An 18,497-nucleotide genomic window follows, 5' to 3' on the forward strand; every position below is an offset into this window, starting at 1 on the left:
AACTTTGAAAATACTCTTGACCCCAACGCTAGCTTTGAATTTATGCGTGATGAGGAATTGAATTTCCAGTCTTTAAAATCCCAAATTAATGGATTAGAGAACTTGTGTCATTTGATCCGGAAGATCACAAGGGAAGCTCTAGGCAATCCAATTCGGGAAATTGTGTAGCATCCACATCGGCTGAAAGTGTACCCCGTCAAGTGTTTTACACGGCTCAGAACAAATTTGTACTTTTAGGTACGGCTATGGTGAATATCGTTCACCAAGGAGTTTCATATCCTGCTAGGGCGCTGATAGATCCTGCGTCAGCGTCCCCTTTTATTTCAGATCGGGTATTAGGTGGATGAGATTGATTCTACTTGACAGTTAATCATATAATTAATAAATCCAATTGCACTAAGAGAGAAGATATTTCGGCTATTTCGAAATTGTTTAATTCATGATTCACTTTTGATAGCTACTGAGGCTGATTGGAAAAAATTTGTCACAATCTCCCCCAGGTAAACTAGATCATGTTTCCAAGATATTCCAGGAGTTTCTGCCGAACTTCATGTCTTTTCCTATCGGAAAAGGCATACTCTTGAGTGGTCTACTTGCGTGTCGGGTCCCACTTTCATTTTTTCGGATAATGGAACACATTTTGTTGAGCTTCGCGGGAAATTCAGAGGATTTTTAGAGAATTCCTCCATGAAAGTGCTGGCTCAGTCTCTTCCACGTTATCAGATCAGGACCTACCTTCTGGTGCTCCTCACATGGGAGGGTTATGGGAAACTAGAGTCAAGAGCTTCAAATTACATTTTCGAAAGCAAGCTCGAAATCTAAAGTACATGTTGGACTAATTACCAACAATTTTGGCTAGGATACAAGCATGTTTAAATTCCCGTCCACTTTGCCCGATGTTGGAAAGTTCTGTTGAAATAGTCGCGTTAACCTCAGGACATATTCATATTGGGGCTCCTTTGTTAGCACCGCCTGAAACTTTCATCAGAGCAACCATTAAGTCCAGTTAATCGGTTTAGGAAAGTTCAGGCTCTCGCCCACCATTTTAGTTTGAGGTGGAAAGAGGAATATTTGAAACATTTTCACATGAAGTATAAATGGAAATTTCAAGAGCGCGAGATAGCCATAGACGAACTAGATGTTGTTCGTCATGATCAGCTTCCACCAACGCTGTGGAAATTAGGCCAAGTCGTGAATGTTCATCCGGGAACTGACTGTCAAGTTCGAGTCGCAGACGTCCGAATCGAGAACGGCGTTGTGAGGTGGCCCACCACCATGTTGGTCATTCTGACCGACCACCCCTCTATTAGTAATTAAAATGGTTCTCTTCTCGTTATATAGTATGTCGATGAAATTATATTCGGAAGAAGAACGGATTCATCTGCCGCCCTAGCCTCCGCTGTCGAACCGATGCAAACCGAGTCCGAATCCATATCTGTGGCTTCATCTGCGGTTTCGGTCTCTGCTGTTAACCCTAAAATTGACAACTTCGGGTCTATCTGCTGCTCTGGTTGCCACTACCCATTCCTAGGAGGAGTCGGCCAAAACCTACAGGTCCGAATTCCCTCGGAATTCATCTGCGGCCCCACACAAATGTCGCCTTTGTGATCTTATGCCCCCGCTTGATAGATGTAGCGACTTCCGAGTCATGAATGTTGACATGTGACGTAGAATTGTTATTAAATTTAATGAATGTATACGGTGTTTAGCGAAATCCCACCAAGCTAGGAACTGCCGTAGTAAAAGAAAGTGTGCCGTATGCAACGAAGATCGCCACACTCTTCTTCACGTTGATTCGAAGACCGTGGTTAAATCCACAATTAATAGTTGGCGTTGTCCGCATACGGATTATAGACACCGCTCGCGTCATAGTCTTTACTACCGTCCGACTGAAAATGCTTCCTTACTTCATATTGAGATCGTTGTGTTATTATAACACGCTCTCTTCTTCTATCGCGTCAATACGAACGAAGGCTCTCCCCGATATTGTGCAAATAAGGTAATATTGTTTACCAAACCCTTTTTATTTATTATCAATAAAGCCTGGCTTTTGCCTCATCTTAAATTTAAAAATAACCCCACTATCGTGTGTTTTTATTTATTTTATATTGGTTTGCTTTGCATTACCCCCTTTCCTCACATCGTGAAAACATCACACTTATGCTACAATTGCTTGTCATCAAATCACGGAGTAAATGATTGCAAAAGTCGCTTTGGCAGCCGTATTTGTATGATGAGACACAATATTTTGTTACACAGGGGAATGGAAAAATACCTACCACGAGTGGAAGCACCTAGTACTAGTGCTGCCGCTCTTACAAATGAAATACAGTTCATTACAAACCTAGAACCAACCATTAATGCTTTGACCCTCCAAGGTAAACAAATTAGTGAGCGACAATTTGGGGGAACGCTACTTTCAATAGCAATAGTACAAAATGAAAGTAAAGGACAACTTTACGATGCCCAAACTTTAATAGACTCTGCATCACAATCAACCTTTATTTCTGAAAAGATGAAAAGCTTTTTGAAGTTTCCAAAACGGAACAACTTAGTTCATGTCACTGGCTTAAGTCTATTTGTTATTGAGACTTCAACGAAATCTTGGTTGTTTACATGAGATTCAAGTAAGAAAAATTAAAGAACTTACCTTCAATTTTACCACCACAAAGCTTAGATGAATCACAACTTCGGGATGTAACTGGCTCCATTAGAACTGACTGACGCCAAATTTTTAGTCAGTCAACCAATTGATTTATTTATTGGAAAATACATAGAACCATTAATATACACGATTTGAACTCCGATAAAAACATTTTTAATTCAACAATTTTAATTCAAAAAATCAGATTTGTATTGATAGTTGGAGGACCCATACCGAGAAGCACCCTTCATCGAAAACAAATGTCACTTCTAAACACAACTTCAATAGAGAAAGTACTTACACGTTTTTGGGAGGTGGAAGAGACCCCTAAAATTTTAACGCCCAGAAGAAGACCAATTTTGTGAACAGGACTACACTGAAACCACAATACGGAACAAGGATGAAAGATATGTGGTGACTCTCCCATTCAAAAAATGCGACGAATTGGGGAATTCCCGAAACAATGCTCAATTCTACAGAATGGAGAAAAAGCGAATGAAAACACCCGAGATAAAAGAACAATATGATGCCTCAATACTTGAATACTTAGAACTTGGTCATATGTGGTCATATCAATCCGAATGAAATAGATGAAATGCTAACAGTAACATTTGGAGTTAACTTCGCACCATATTTAGCATTGAGAACTCTTCTTAAACTAGCAGAGGATTTAAAGATTCATATCCTAGAGCCGCAAATGCAATTTTGAACAATTTATATATTGATGATGATTAGCTGGCGGCCACACTGAAGATGAATCAATCAAAGCCCTAAAGGAATTAACTGCCCCGTTAGACTCTGCTGGTTTTACACTCATGAAATGGGCGTCAAATGATCGCAAAATGATACAAGATATTCCACATGAACATTTACTACCACTTAATTGGCTAAAAATTTCCGAAGATGCTTCTAATAAGACCCTTGGAATTCGATGGTATATTTCAGGCAATTTTTTTCTTTCACACCACCTTCTATGGAAAATAAAAATTAATCTTCCAAACGAGATGTTTTATCAACGATAGCCAAATTATTTGACCCATGTGTATGGCTGGCACTGGTGGTCGTCGAAGCCAAGCTAATAATGCAACAAATCGTCGTCAAGCGCGTATGGAGCCACGCTATATATTTCTTGATATGAAGGAGTGGTTGTGATAAAATGCGCCCAGTGGGCCATTTCGGTAAGCAGAACTGGCGCTGTAGGATGAACGAAACGTAATGTTACGGTTCCCAAATTAGCATGGTTAAAAAAGCCTTTTTGTCATTGGAGCCCTTTTGTTGGAAATAGAGTCTCACATATTTCTGATAATGTTTGACAAGAAAATTGGAGACATGTAGATTCGAAAAATAATCCAGCTGATATTGCGAGCCGTGGATGTTCACCCGTAGAGCTAAGGACTAATGAACTCTGGTGGTTGGGACCTCAATGGCTCAGAATGCCGGAAGACCGTTGGCCAACACAAGATATCCCAATTGACACAAATTTGGATGCCAAAACGGCAAAAGTCATAACTCTTTTCCGGAAAGAGATGGCTTTTTAAAAAATTTCTGCTCTTTAGCTAATGTTTATCGATCATACGCATATGCCCTATGACTCTGGAAAAATACTGGAGCACATAGATAACACCCTCGCATCTCATCAAAAGACCTTATATCAGATGAAATCCAAGATGAAAAACGATCTTGCATAATTCGTATATGCAGACGAATACAACTCACTAATGAAAAAGACTCAAATATCTCCTCCAAGTCCTCCATTGACACTGAACCCGTTTCTAGACTCAAGGGGTATTATTAGAGCAGATGGCACATTAGTACAATAGCCAGTCCTTACATACAACGAACGTCATCCAATAATACTACCACATGGTGCAAAACTTAGCAAATTGTTAGTCGAATTCAAATCAATAAATGACCCAAGTATTAAGGTCCGAATTCTGGATATTTGGAGTCAAGTCGCTAGTCAAACAAACCATACGAAAATGTCGAATTTGTTTAATTAAAAAAAAAAAAACAAACCCAAAATCAAATAATGGCTTTACTACCACCCGAATGTGCTTTTCTTTCTCGACTCTTCACAAACACAGGGGTAGATTTTGCAGGACCCTTTAACATTAAAAGTTAACATTAAAAGCTGCGTGTTCCTGCTTGTTTGTTTCGCCACTAAAGCTATATATTTAGAACCCACACGCGATTTGTCGAAATATGCCTTTCTTGCCGCTTTTAGTCGGCGACGTTGTACATCTTGTTTATTCTATGACAGCAAAACTAACTTTGTGGGAGCGGTGGATCTATTAAAACGAGATCGATTAGCTTTCATGAAGAATATTCAAAATAACTTCGTTCAAAATCTTACTTGTAAATTTATTCCTCCTGATTCTCCGCGCATGGGCGGCTTGTGGGAAGCTGGTGTTAAATCATTCAAAATTCATTTGCGAAAAATTTGAATTTCACTCTTGAAGAGTTTACCACTATTTTAGCAAGAATTAAAGGCTGTCTTAATTCGCGACCCTTAAGTCCTGCAATGACCTTTTCTCTATCACTCCTGGTCATTTCTTAATAGGAACATCTATTCTTACCTCAGCTGAACCAGACATTTCAGATACAAATTTAAGGTAGTGAATCGTTGGAAAAGACTCAAAGTTATTTCTTTATATTTTTCCAACAGATGGAAATTAGAATATCTTCACGAACATCACAGAAGAACTTAGTGGAAATATGAAAAAGAGGATATCAAAGAAGGAGATTTAGTTGTCGTAACAGATGATAGGTTGGTTCCGCATGAATGGAAGTCGCGTCGTATCGAAAAAAAACGTATCTGGACGTCAATACGGACGACAAGTGACAACATTAGCAGACCCACAACAAAAATTGTCAAATTATTTTCTGACTGACTAGTTGGATTATCACTCAAAAGAGAACTTAGTACTCGCCTTTGGTTTTTTCAGATATGGCCGCTTATTTGCCCAACCAGGACTGCCGTCTAGACGATCGCAGACGTAGCCCAGACTCACCTGCCCGTTCAACAGCACGAAGCGCCAGCAGACCCTTACGACAAATCCAACGCAGTCCCAGCAGACCAGGCCATAGACACAACAGAAGCCCCAGTTCCACACCCAGTGAAAGGCGACAGAGGAGCAGATCTGACGTAAGACCCCGGCCACAGTGAAAGACCCAGTTACTGGCAATATTCATGTGGACTATGCCAAGAAGACCATGCCCTCAGTGCTTGTGAAAAGTTCTGCAGGCAGACAACCTTCCAGTGGTATGAGGCAGTGGAGCGTCAGGGGTATTGCAGAAATTGCTTGTCTAGAGGTCACTTAGCCCCAATTTCCCGTCCCTAACTAGTTTCTGGAGATGCAACAACCGGCACAATACAGGGTGAAATGGAAAAATTGCAACAAACTTCAGACTGCTTTCGTTTCTAAGCCAATTGTCCGACAGCTGTTAAAATTACCAGTGACAGCTCATTATATTTGTTTAATTCAGATTGAAAATTATTATTTTGCTCCGTTAACAATCTAATTACTTGTAAATTATTAATATCGTTGAAATCTGTCAATGTCAACAGATTTCAACGAGTGGCAAATGGCCTTATTTTATATTAAAAACTAACCCCGATATCGTGTGGTTTTATTTATTTTATTTTATATTGGTTTCCTTTGCAATTCCCCCTTTCCCCGCATTGGCGCAAACATTGGTCACTTCGGACGGGATAACTAGCTGCCGGCAACAATAAATTAATTGTTTTCTTCTTTTGCAAAGCATCTTCACCAACAAATCAACAATAACATATAGTCCACACATCATCATCATCGTGTTTCCATAAAAAAACAACCAGGTACGTACAGTGAAAAGGTGCCTTGTGAAAAAATAATATTCTTTCAGAAAGAATTAAAAGAAAGAAGTAAAAAAGCTGTAAGTTCGGCCGGGCCGAACTTTGAATACCCTCCACCATTTGGTACAAATTTAACAATCTTCAAAAAAAATTAAAGTAAAATCCGTTAAAAATCTGTTAAAATCTTGAAAATACCTAATGTAGCCGTATGTTAGAGTCTATACGAGCATGTGGACCTGCATAGGCAACTTTTGTCACAAGCTATTACAATATTCAAATGCGAAACTTGAAAAAAAAATGTGTTTATAATGCACAGGCCTTTTTTTTTGTCATAGGCTGCAATATCGAACTTCACGAACTTCAAATGCGAAATTTGAATCAATTCCGGTAAATAATGTCGCTACAATCATGAAAATACCGAAGATCGGGGGGGGGGGGGGGTACCGTTATATGGGGGCTATACGAAGGCGTGGACCTGCACAGACAACTTTCTGTGATAGGCTGTAGCATTCATTATGAACTTCAAATGCAAAATGTGAAACAATTCCGGTAAATAATGCCGCTAAAATCATCAAAATACCGAATATCGGGAGGTACCGTTATATGGGGGCTATACGAAGACGTGGACCTACATGACTCATTTTTTTTTTTTTTTGTCTTAGGATGTAGTATTCATTACGAACTTCAAATACTAAAACTGAAACAATTCCGGTAAATAATGTCGCTAAAATGATCAAAATACCGAATATCGGGGGGTACCGTTACATGGGGGCTATACGAAGACGTGGACCTACATGGCCCATTTTCTGTTTTATGCTGTAGTATCTATTAAAAACGTCAAATACCAATTTGTAACAATTCCGGTAAATAATGTCGCTAAAATCATGAAAATACCGAATATCGGGAGGTACCGTTATATGGGGGCTATACGAAGACGTGAACCTACATGGCCCATTTTCTGTCTTAGGCCGTAGCATCTATTATGAACTTTAAATATTAATTTTGAAACAATTCCAGTAAAAAATGTCGCTAGAATCATCAAAATACCGCATATCGGGAGGTACCGTTATATGGGGGCTATACGAAGACGTGGACCTACATGGCCCATTTTCAATACCAAAAGTCCTGCAGACATTGTACACATTTGAGTAAAATTTTATCAACCTACTTCATTTCGTTCGGAAGCTAGAGTGATTTCCACAGACGGACGGACATTGATAAATCGACATAGAATTTTATGCTGATCAAGAATATATATACTTTGTGGGGTCTAAAATGTATATTTCGAGGTGTTACAAACGGAATGACAAACTTAATATACCCTCCATACTATGGTGGAGGGTATAAATATGTATAAAACAACAACAATCGTGTCGTTTATTTGTTCAGTGGCCGTTCTGCAACGCTTCACTTACCCGTTCCCCCGCTTTCAAGTTTTGTTTTGCCGTCGGCATTCGAAAAAAAAATCATAAAAAACAAATAAACCAAAATAATTGTTAAAAAGGTTTTTTTGGATTTTCTGTGAAAATAAAATATTATTGTCGTGTGTCTCTTTCATGTACGTAAAATTTCCTATCGATCGATATAGTTGAAATTAAAAAATTTTTAATTTTTTTGCAAATTTGTATTTTTCGCAATTTAAGTATTAATTAAAATCACCCCCAAAAAATACACGCAGCAATTACATTGGTTTGTTTGGTTGTTTGCTAGTGATCGGTATACAAACATACAAACGCAGTGGTAGGCACACGGCTGATGATCACAGGCGTTGATATCTTTCTATCGTTCGGTGTATTACAGGCGAACCGTGAAAAAAGAGTAAAAATTAATATATTTTGAATTTTTTGTTCGCGTAAAACGTTTTTTTGGAAAATTATCGGTAAAATATACAATTTTTGGAAAATTTTATCATTTTTAAATATATTGTAACGACACAAGTTTCCTCCGGTTGCTGGGATGAGCTCTCGGAGGCCAGAGTGTCACAGAAATTTGTACAAATCGAGACTGAGAGAGATATAACACAGTTTTGTTGAGTTTTTAATTCAGTTTGGTCTTTATTAGAATCGTTTTTGAGAGTTCGTGTATTATTATGTCAGTAAAAGTACTTAAAGCTACCAAATCTGGCCTCTTTCCGTGTTTTGGAGTGACCTGGCAAAGTTCACAGCTGCTCGGGTAACTTCGTTCTCTCGTAGGTGACCTGGATAAGTTCACCCGATTCTCAGATCCACATTTGGCTGGGTATATCCTTTGTTTCCGGCGGTGACCTGGTTAAGTTCACCGATCGCTTCCTGCGGGTAGAGACCTGTCCTCCAATTTCGTGGTTAAAAGTTACCCCTTTTCCTAGCTGATCCTTTGAGTGGTTCTACAGCGGGAAAGGAGAGCGGGAAATTCTAGGCCCTGATGATCCTACGCTATACCCAAGGGATACGAACTCTTCAAGGGTGAAAATAAAATACCGAGAGACCCAAGGGATACGAACTCTTCAAGGGTGAAAATAAAATACCGAGAGACCCAAGGGATACGAACTCTTCAAGGGTGAAAATAAAATACCGAGAGACCCAAGGGATACGAACTCTTCAAGGGTTATCGTTAAAAACCGAGAACCCAAGGGATACGAACTCTTCAAGGGTTACCCTAAAATACGGAGAACCCAAGGGATACGAACTCTTCAAGGGTTTTGTCTAATATACCGAGAACCCAAGAGATACGAACTCTTCAAGGGTTATTGCTAAAAGCCGAGAACCCAAGGGATACGAACTCTTCAAGGGTTTACCTATAATACCGAGAACCCAAGGGATACGAACTCTTCAAGGGTTTTGTCTAATATACCGAGAACCCAAGAGATACGAACTCTTCAAGGGTTATTGCTAAAAGCCGAGAACCCAAGGGATACGAACTCTTCAAGGGTTAACCTATGACACCGAGAACCCAAGGGATACGAACTCTTCAAGGGTTTTTTTGGGGGCTTGCACTACTCTGACTCACCTAAGGAAAGAAACTGCTTCGCTGGGTCTTGGTTCGTTTTGGACTTCCACGCACTTGTCACCTTTGCCACTTTGATAAAACAACTGATCCCCATCCGTCAATCACTTTCCTCTTTTATACCATTGTCCTGATCCCCTTCTGTAACAAACAGCAACCAATCATCACCGACTTACTATCAGCATCACTTTGCCGAATTATGTTGTTGGTGCTTGTTATTATTTCAAATGACCAACGCATTCCATTCTAACACAGCCCTTCTGCCGCTGCTTGTTTTTTTCTAGTCAGCGACGCATCCAACTCAAACACTCCGGCTTGTTGTTGCTACTTGTTTTTTTCAAGTCAGCGACGCATTTACTTCAACTACGCAGGTTTGTTGTTGTTGCTTGTTTTGGTCGTCGACGATCAGGCGGGAAAAAATTCAACGAGGGCAGCAAATTAAATGGGGAATTCATATTTATTCAGTAATTCATTTTTAACAAAAATAACAACAAACATAACAAGAATAATAACAACATTGGTTGGGATGAAAACGAGGGTACCGACTTTCGTCGTCACACTACCTCCCCCCATTCGGTTAACGCATCGCCACGAAAACTTTTCCTTGCCTGTTGACCTGAACTCGCAGCCTCTGTCCCCTAATCATAAAAATGCGTTTGTACTGCTGGTGGGGTACCGCACGCCGTAGAGCTTCCCGCAAACACGACTGCAACTCGTGCATTATATCGTCGGGAAGAGTCTCTCTGCATTCAAATGGGACATCTGTATTGCAGTTGGGTGGCGAAGGCGGTATTACCACAACACTCGACACGGTCGGTACTTTCGGACTCCTCAACTGTTCCAACCGATGGTTAACCCGGGGTTGGTTCCGCTCTATGTCCGAATCGGAATCTGGAGCATATCTTGGCGACGTGGATAGTGGTATGTTTCGCCCTGGTGTGGGGGGTAGATCCGTGCCCAAAAAAATGCCGCGACCTAGAGTTGGGGACAGGCTACCAACTGACATTGGTGATACCACGGGAGAGGGAGTGTTTGGGCAGTCACGAGCCCTACGAGGTGGTGTAGTTGGGACATCATCATCGGACGACAAAACGATAGTTTCTAGGACTATAGGTGGGGGTTTTGGCAAGCTTGTCCGAGCTTTCTTCGCGCAGGAAGACCCAGATTTCCTCGCAGGTGGGTTGGCTGAAGACCTCTTAGGAGGGTTGCGACCTGTAACTGAGGCTTGGAGTTCCCTTTGCCTCTGCTTAACCATTCCGCTTCCTACGGATGCACCTACAGCAGGAGCGGGGGCGGCATGGCACTCTTCCTCACTCAGTTTGGTGAGCCGCACCGAACATGGTCTCATGGATTCCAATAGTTGCCATTGTTGCTTATAAAATGCTTTTGTGCGGGGGCCTTGCTCGGAATCGTTCATTGTTACTTTTAGGTTATCTGTTATGGTGGGAGGAAAAATTTTACTATTAGTGATAATACAATTTTTTTCTGGATTATAAGTCGAGACATAAGGTTTGATATCGTGGATATGGGCGGTTCGCTCGTTATTCCCATTCAGAAGATGAACTTTAACAATTACCGGGGACAGAAAACTAATAACCCTAAAAGGGCCATCAAATTTAGAAGCCAGTTTAGCAGCGAAATTCTCTACCGCTTTCGACAAAGGGTGTTGTTTGATTAGTACCAGATCTCCTACCACAGGTTTCCAATTGCGCCGGCGCAGGTCGTACCTACGCTTTTGTTCTTCTCCGGCTCGTGCCAAGTTATTCCTTACCAATTGGAATATTTCTTCAAGTTCGGAAGCCCTTTGAGATGGCTTGACACACCGAGCTCCTGTGCCGGTTGTGACCTCGTCGAATAGACTTCCCGGTAGTCGGGGTTCTCGGCCCTGTACCAAAAAGGCAGCACTATATCCTGTCGATTCGGAAATGCTCGTGTTTACGGCCAGCGTGATTTCTGGCAGATACTCGTCCCACTCATTGTGCTTCTTGGACAGTTGAGCAATTATCGTCTTGATTGTCCTATTGGCTCGCTCCGTAGGATTTTCTTGTGGACAATATGGTGCCGTAAATTGCCTACGCACTCCAATCTCCTCCAAGTATTTCGCCAAAATTCTGCTGGTGAATTGTGTGCCGTTGTCGGAAATGAACACTTTTGGTGTACCAAATCGTGCCATGATTCTCTCCCTAAAAGCCTTTACTACGCCTTCCGCCGTGGCTTTCCGAAGTGGCACCAACTCGATCCATTTCGTAAAGCGATCGATAAATACCAAAAGCATACAATTGCCATGTTTCGTGCGCGGCATCGGACCTACAAAGTCCGCGCATACTGTCGCCCAAGGCTCTTCGGGTACTGATAACAGCATCTCACCTGCTGGCGCCGTTTGACTTGGTTTGTACCGTTGACACAGTTCACAGCTTCGCACAAATCGAGTGATATCCCGGACCATGCCGGGCCAATAATAGCGTTCAGATATCCTATGGATTGTTTTGCGTATCCCCAAATGTCCGGCTGCTGGCTGCGTATGGTTCTCACGTAGGACTCTATCCCTCAGATAGGAAGGGACACATAATTTCCAGGGGGTATCATCGTCATCGTTAGTAGTTCTCTGTATATGCCGGTAAAGTTGCGAACCCACAATGGAAAAATCTGGAAATTTCTTAGGATCTGTGGTAACAGCGTCGAATTTACTCTTAAACCAAGAGCATTGCGTAACAGAATCTTCTACCGCTCGCTGCAAAGATTCTATTGGATGACGAGACAGGGCATCGGCTACTACATTCAGGCCCCCTCTTCGGTATTCCACCGTAAACGTATATTGTTGCAATTCTAGGGCCCAACGGGCTAGCCTGCCAGTAGGGTTGTCAATAGAGTTAAGCCACTTCAAAGCGAGGTGGTCGGTAATGACCTGAAAACTGTAGCCCTCCAAATACTGTCGCATTTTCCCAATACCCCATACTATAGCCAAACATTCTTTTTCTGTGGCGGAATAATTTTTCTCGGCTCCATTAAGTGTGCGACTTGCGTATGCGATTACCCGCTCTCCTTCATCAAACAACTGGGTAAGAACTGCTCCAAGACCGTAATCACTGGCATCCGTTTGCAAAGTGAACTTGCGTGCAAAGTCTGGACAGGCCAATATGGGCGCCTGTGTAAGTCTGGCTTTTAAAACCTCAAATACCGTTTGCTGATTTTCAGTCCACTTCCAATGCTTCCCTTTCTTCAATAATGAGGTGAGAGGTTGTGCTAGAGTAGCAAAGTCCGGTATGAATCTTCGGTACCATGATACTACTCCCAGAAACCGGCGCAGCTCTTTGAGCGTGGTTGGCGCCATCATCCCCTCGATAGCGGTTACTTTGTCCGGGTCCGTCTGAATACCCTCACCACTGATGACATGACCTAAATATTTCGTCTCATGTTTGAAAAACTCACACTTCTCCGGATTTATGCGCAAACGGACTTCCCTTAAGCGCCGAAATACTTCCTTCAGGTTCATTAGGTGCTCTTCTAACGTTTTTCCAATGACGATTATATCGTCCAGATATGCAAATGCGTGGGGTTCCATCTCAGGTCCAATGACACTATCCAGAGCTCGCTGGAAGGTAGCCGGTGCAGAGTGCAGCCCAAAAGGCATCACTCGCCATTGGTACAACCCTCGTCCTGCGACAGTAAACGCCGTGTATTTTCTACTTTCTGCGTCCAGCGGGATTTGCCAATACCCATCCTTTAGGTCCAGGCTGCTAATGTACTTAGCCTCTCTGAGGCGATCTAAAATTGAGTCGATGCGGGGCAACGGATATGCATCTGGCTCGGACCTACTGTTCAACTGACGGAAATCGATGCATAATCTCCATGTTCCGTTTTTCTTTTGTGCAAGGGTAATAGGAGAGCTATAAGGACTGTGGGAGGGCTCGATATATCCCAGGGAAAGGAGTTCATTGATTTTTCCATCGATTATGGCTTGCATGGCAGGATTTCGAGGGGCATAACGAGCTTTAAAAGGTCTCTCGTCTTTCATGGTGATACGATGAGTGGCAACGGTTGAAGGTCCATGATTCTCACTGAAACTTTGTAGCTCGTTTTCTAAGAATGTACGTATTCTGTCCTGATCACTTACCGTCATTGATTCCGGATGTCCAGAGTCCGTGGCGATTGAATTTTCCTCAGCGACTGAAGTAGCCAATGTTCGATGATGGTGGGTTTCCGGTGTATCGCCAAACAAGCACGTGAGACCGGCGCATGTGATTCGGGCTCTGATTTTGGATAAGAAATCCAGCCCCAAAATTAATTCTTCCGTTGTATCTGGCATCACGAGGAAACGTAGTTTCAGCTGTCGCGTGCCGAAGATTATGTCGGCATCCACTGCCTCTTGAATATGGCGCTGGGATCCGTCAGCTAAAGTGACATTAGCGGCATAGGAAAGGGTTGTCGATTGCTGTCGGATTGCATCTCTCAGTCTTGAACTGATAAAATTTCTGGTGGCCCCGGTGTCGACGATGGCATCTATCTGTTTTCCGGCCAGGATTATTGTCGCCACCAGTTTTGTTGCTTCGACATGTAGTGATGTGTTTAATTGAGGGTGATGTATTTCCCCGGACCCGCTTCCCCTCGATTCTGGCGGATCCTGTGGTCGTTTCCCGACCTAGATCTGCAGCATGCTATCGTTCGAACACCTCTGCGGCCACAATCCCAGCAAAACAGAATCTGTGAGTTCTTGCACTGAGCTGCGAAATGTCCAAGTTGCCCACATCGACGGCAAGAGTTTTTTGCATCGATGATATCCAGTTGTTCTACTGGATCCAACAATCTGTGCTGTTCCCTTACTGTGCCCGCTCCTGGAGGTAAACTTTCTAAATCCTCCGCCATTTCCAAAAGTTCTTTCAAAGTAAGAAAATCGCGACGACGGATATACCATAGGTATTCCGGTAGGGCGTTTCGGAAAATACGCTCCAGTTTCTGATTTTCGTTATATGTTGTATGGCGCATCAGATTCTGCATACACAGTGTGTAGGATTTGAATGTTTCACGTGGCCTCTGCTTTCTTTTCCTAATTTCATCTTCCAATTTCTCAAAATATTGTGAAGGCAAGAAAAAATGAAGAAAGTCTTCTCGAAAAGTTTTCCAAGTGTGCCAGTGTTGATTGTTGGTACGGAACCAGATTAGGGCATTATCTCGTAATACCTCGGGCATCATTCTCGGGAGCTCGTTCATATACACCTGGTACATGAAGGCCAACTCTTCCAGTCGCTCGATGAACTCGAGTGGTCCATGTGTACCATCGTATGAGACATTCCATTTCCGTACCTGATCTGCTAGTGCCCGGGAGTCCCTGTCTATTCCGCCTGCGTGGGTAGCTAAACCCGCCTGATTAGATAATGGATTCGGTGCACTAGTATTTGCGGCGGATTCAGTTCGATCCACCTTCCCCGGACTACTACCCCCAATAGTAGAGACAGTGGGTACGGAGAGCGAAACACCGGTGGTCTTTACAGGAGTGAAAAATTTAGTTTCCTGGCTGGTAGAAGGCTTTTCATGTCGTTCTTGTAACTCCATAAGCCGCTCCCGACGTTCTTCATCGTGCTCCTCGGAGAGTAAGAGAGCAAAACGTCGTCGTAGTTCGTCTACCGTTCCGGAAATAGGACATACAAATTCTTCCAGATAGGATAAAAGGTCCTCTCGGCGAAGGGTATAGGCCCAGGAAACACGTAAGGTGGACGGCATTTTTAGATTAACAAACGAACTCTCAAACTAATCTTCTTGACCGGTTATATTCTCTCAGGTCCCTGCTCGGGCGCCACTGTAACGACACAAGTTTCCTCCGGTTGCTGGGATGAGCTCTCGGAGGCCAGGGTGTCACAGAAATTTGTACAAATCGAGACTGAGAGAGATATAACACAGTTTTGTTGAGTTTTTAATTCAGTTTGGTCTTTATTAGAATCGTTTTTGAGAGTTCGTGTATTATTATGTCAATAAAAGTACTTAAAGCTACCAAATCTGGCCTCTTTCCGTGTTTTGGAGTGACCTGGCAAAATTCACAGCTGCTCGGGTAACTTCGTTCTCTCGTAGGTGACCTGGATAAGTTCACCCGATTCTCAGATCCACATTTGGCTGGGTATATCCTTTGTCTCCGGCGGTGACCTGGTTAAGTTCACCGATCGCTTCCTGCGGGTAGAGACCTGTCCTCCAATTTCGTGGTTAAAAGTTACCCCTTTTCCTAGCTGATCCTTTGAGTGGTTCTACAGCGGGAAAGGAGAGCGGGAAATTCTAGGCCCTGATGATCCTACACTATACCCAAGGGATACGAACTCTTCAAGGGTGAAAATAAAATACCGAGAGACCCAAGGGATACGAACTCTTCAAGGGTGAAAATAAAATACCGAGAGACCCAAGGGATACGAACTCTTCAAGGGTTATCGTTAAAAACCGAGAACCCAAGGGATACGAACTCTTCAAGGGTTACCCTAAAATACGGAGAACCCAAGGGATACGAACTCTTCAAGGGTTTTGTCTAATATACCGAGAACCCAAGAGATACGAACTCTTCAAGGGTTATTGCTAAAAGCCGAGAACCCAAGGGATACGAACTCTTCAAGGGTTAACCTATAATACCGAGAACCCAAGGGATACGAACTCTTCAAGGGTTTTGTCTAATATACCGAGAACCCAAGAGATACGAACTCTTCAAGGGTTATTGCTAAAAGCCGAGAACCCAAGGGATACGAACTCTTCAAGGGTTAACCTATGACACCGAGAACCCAAGGGATACGAACTCTTCAAGGGTTTTTTTGGGGGCTTGCACTACTCTGACTCACCTAAGGAAAGAAACTGCTTCGCTGGGTCTTGGTTCGTTTTGGACTTCCACGCACTTGTCACCTTTGCCACTTTGATAAAACAACTGATCCCCATCCGTCAATCACTTTCCTCTTTTATACCATTGTCCTGATCCCCTTCTGTAACAAACAGCAACCAATCATCACCGACTTACTATCAGCATCACTTTGCCGAATTATGTTGTTGGTGCTTGTTATTATTTCAAATGACCAACGCATTCCATTCTAACACAGCCCTTCTGCCGCTGCTTGTTTTTTTCTAGTCAGCGACGCATCCAACTCAAACACTCCGGCTTGTTGTTGCTACTTGTTTTTTTCAAGTCAGCGACGCATTTACTTCAACTACGCAGGTTTGTTGTTGTTGCTTGTTTTGGTCGTCGACGAAATGCATTGTCCTAACGGTATGTTGTTTTGATGTCACAAAACATATAAACAACAATGAGGGCCAATCGATCAGGCGGGAAAAAATTCAACGAGGGCAGCAAATTAAATGGGGAATTCATATTTATTCAGTAATTCATTTTTAACAAAAATAACAACAAACATAACAAGAATAATAACAACATTGGTTGGACGAAAACGAGGGTACCGACTTTCGTCGTCACAATATTTATTAATATTTTTTTTAAAAAATTTTATATTTATTTATTGATTTCCTCACATTGTTCGTGTTACTTTTTTATCAGTTGCTAAATATCTCATTGGAGATTATAATTTTGGAAATAGAAGATGAAATTTCGATTTTTCACTATTGTGTGAGAGGTTCAAGGCAACTATTTCGCGAAAGTTTTCGAATTTTTGGCCCTATAGTGTGGTTTTTTAAAAATTTCGAAGCTTTTAGGTACGTATTTTGAACATTTGAGAAATTTGCGTTGATTTGTTGCTCCTTCGTATGTTGTGCGAAGTAGAATTTGGTTTTTGGCTAATTTTTCGGAGCGAATTTTTGTTTAGGCGTTGTACCTTTACTTATCGTAGTAGAGATTTTAAAAAAAAAAAACTTTGAAAATACTCTTGACCCCAACGCTAGCTTTGAATTTATGCGTGATGAGGAATTGAATTTCCAGTCTTTAAAATCCCAAATTAATGGATTAGAGAACTTGTGTCATTTGATCCGGAAGATCACAAGGGAAGCTCTAGGCAATCCAATTCGGGAAATTGTGTAGCATCCACATCGGCTGAAAGTGTACCCCGTCAAGTGTTTTACACGGCTCAGAACAAATTTGTACTTTTAGGTACGGCTATGGTGAATATCGTTCACCAAGGAGTTTCATATCCTGCTAGGGCGCTGATAGATCCTGCGTCAGCGTCCCCTTTTATTTCAGATCGGGTATTAGGTGGATGAGATTGATTCTACTTGACAGTTAATCATATAATTAATAAATCCAATTGCACTAAGAGAGAAGATATTTCGGCTATTTCGAAATTGTTTAATTCATGATTCACTTTTGATAGCTACTGAGGCTGATTGGAAAAAATTTGTCACAATCTCCCCCAGGTAAACTAGATCATGTTTCCAAGATATTCCAGGAGTGTCTGCCGAACTTCATGTCTTTTCCTATCGGAAAAGGCATACTCTTGAGTGGTCTACTTGCGTGTCGGGTCCCACTTTCATTTTTTCGGATAATGGAACACATTTTCTTGAGCTTCGCGGGAAATTCAGAGGATTTTTAGAGAATTCCTCCATGAAAGTGCTGGCTCAGTCTCTTCCACGTTATCAGATCAGGACCTACCTTCTGGTGCTCCTCACATGGGAGGGTTATGGGAAACTAGAGTCAAGAGCTTCAAATTACATTTTCGAAAGCAAGCTCGAAATCTAAAGTTCATGTTGGACTAATTACCAACAATTTTGGCTAGGATACAAGCATGTTTAAATTCCCGTCCACTTTGCCCGATGTTGGAAAGTTCTGTTGAAATAGTCGCGTTAACCTCAGGACATATTCATATTGGGGCTCCTTTGTTAGCACCGCCTGAAACTTTCATCAGAGCAACCATTAAGTCCAGTTAATCGGTTTAGGAAAGTTCAGGCTCTCGCCCACCATTTTAGTTTGAGGTGGAAAGAGGAATATTTGAAACATTTTCACATGAAGTATAAATGGAAATTTCAAGAGCGCGAGATAGCCATAGACGAACTAGATGTTGTTCGTCATGATCAGCTTCCACCAACGCTGTGGAAATTAGGCCAAGTCGTGAATGTTCATCCGGGAACTGA

At 42.1% G+C, this 18,497-nt stretch overlaps 1 protein-coding gene across 1 annotated transcript; it reads right to left on the bottom strand.

Annotated features, from left to right (window-relative positions):
• Positions 1 to 9,934: 9,934 nt before the first annotated feature.
• Positions 9,935 to 16,611, bottom strand: LOC131806905 (uncharacterized). Its single transcript, XM_059131772.1, has 2 exons — positions 16,271 to 16,611; positions 9,935 to 10,895 (listed from the first exon to the last, which is right to left on the bottom strand). The coding sequence occupies exons 1-2, from the start codon at positions 16,362 to 16,364 to the stop codon at positions 10,039 to 10,041; spliced, it is 951 nt and encodes a 316-aa protein (XP_058987755.1). The 5' UTR covers positions 16,365 to 16,611; the 3' UTR covers positions 9,935 to 10,038.
• Positions 16,612 to 18,497: the final 1,886 nt, after the last annotated feature.

This window comes from Musca domestica, unplaced genomic scaffold, assembly GCF_030504385.1.
Source record: "Musca domestica strain aabys unplaced genomic scaffold, Musca_domestica.polishedcontigs.V.1.1 9, whole genome shotgun sequence".
NCBI classification, from domain to species: domain Eukaryota; kingdom Metazoa; phylum Arthropoda; class Insecta; order Diptera; family Muscidae; genus Musca; species Musca domestica.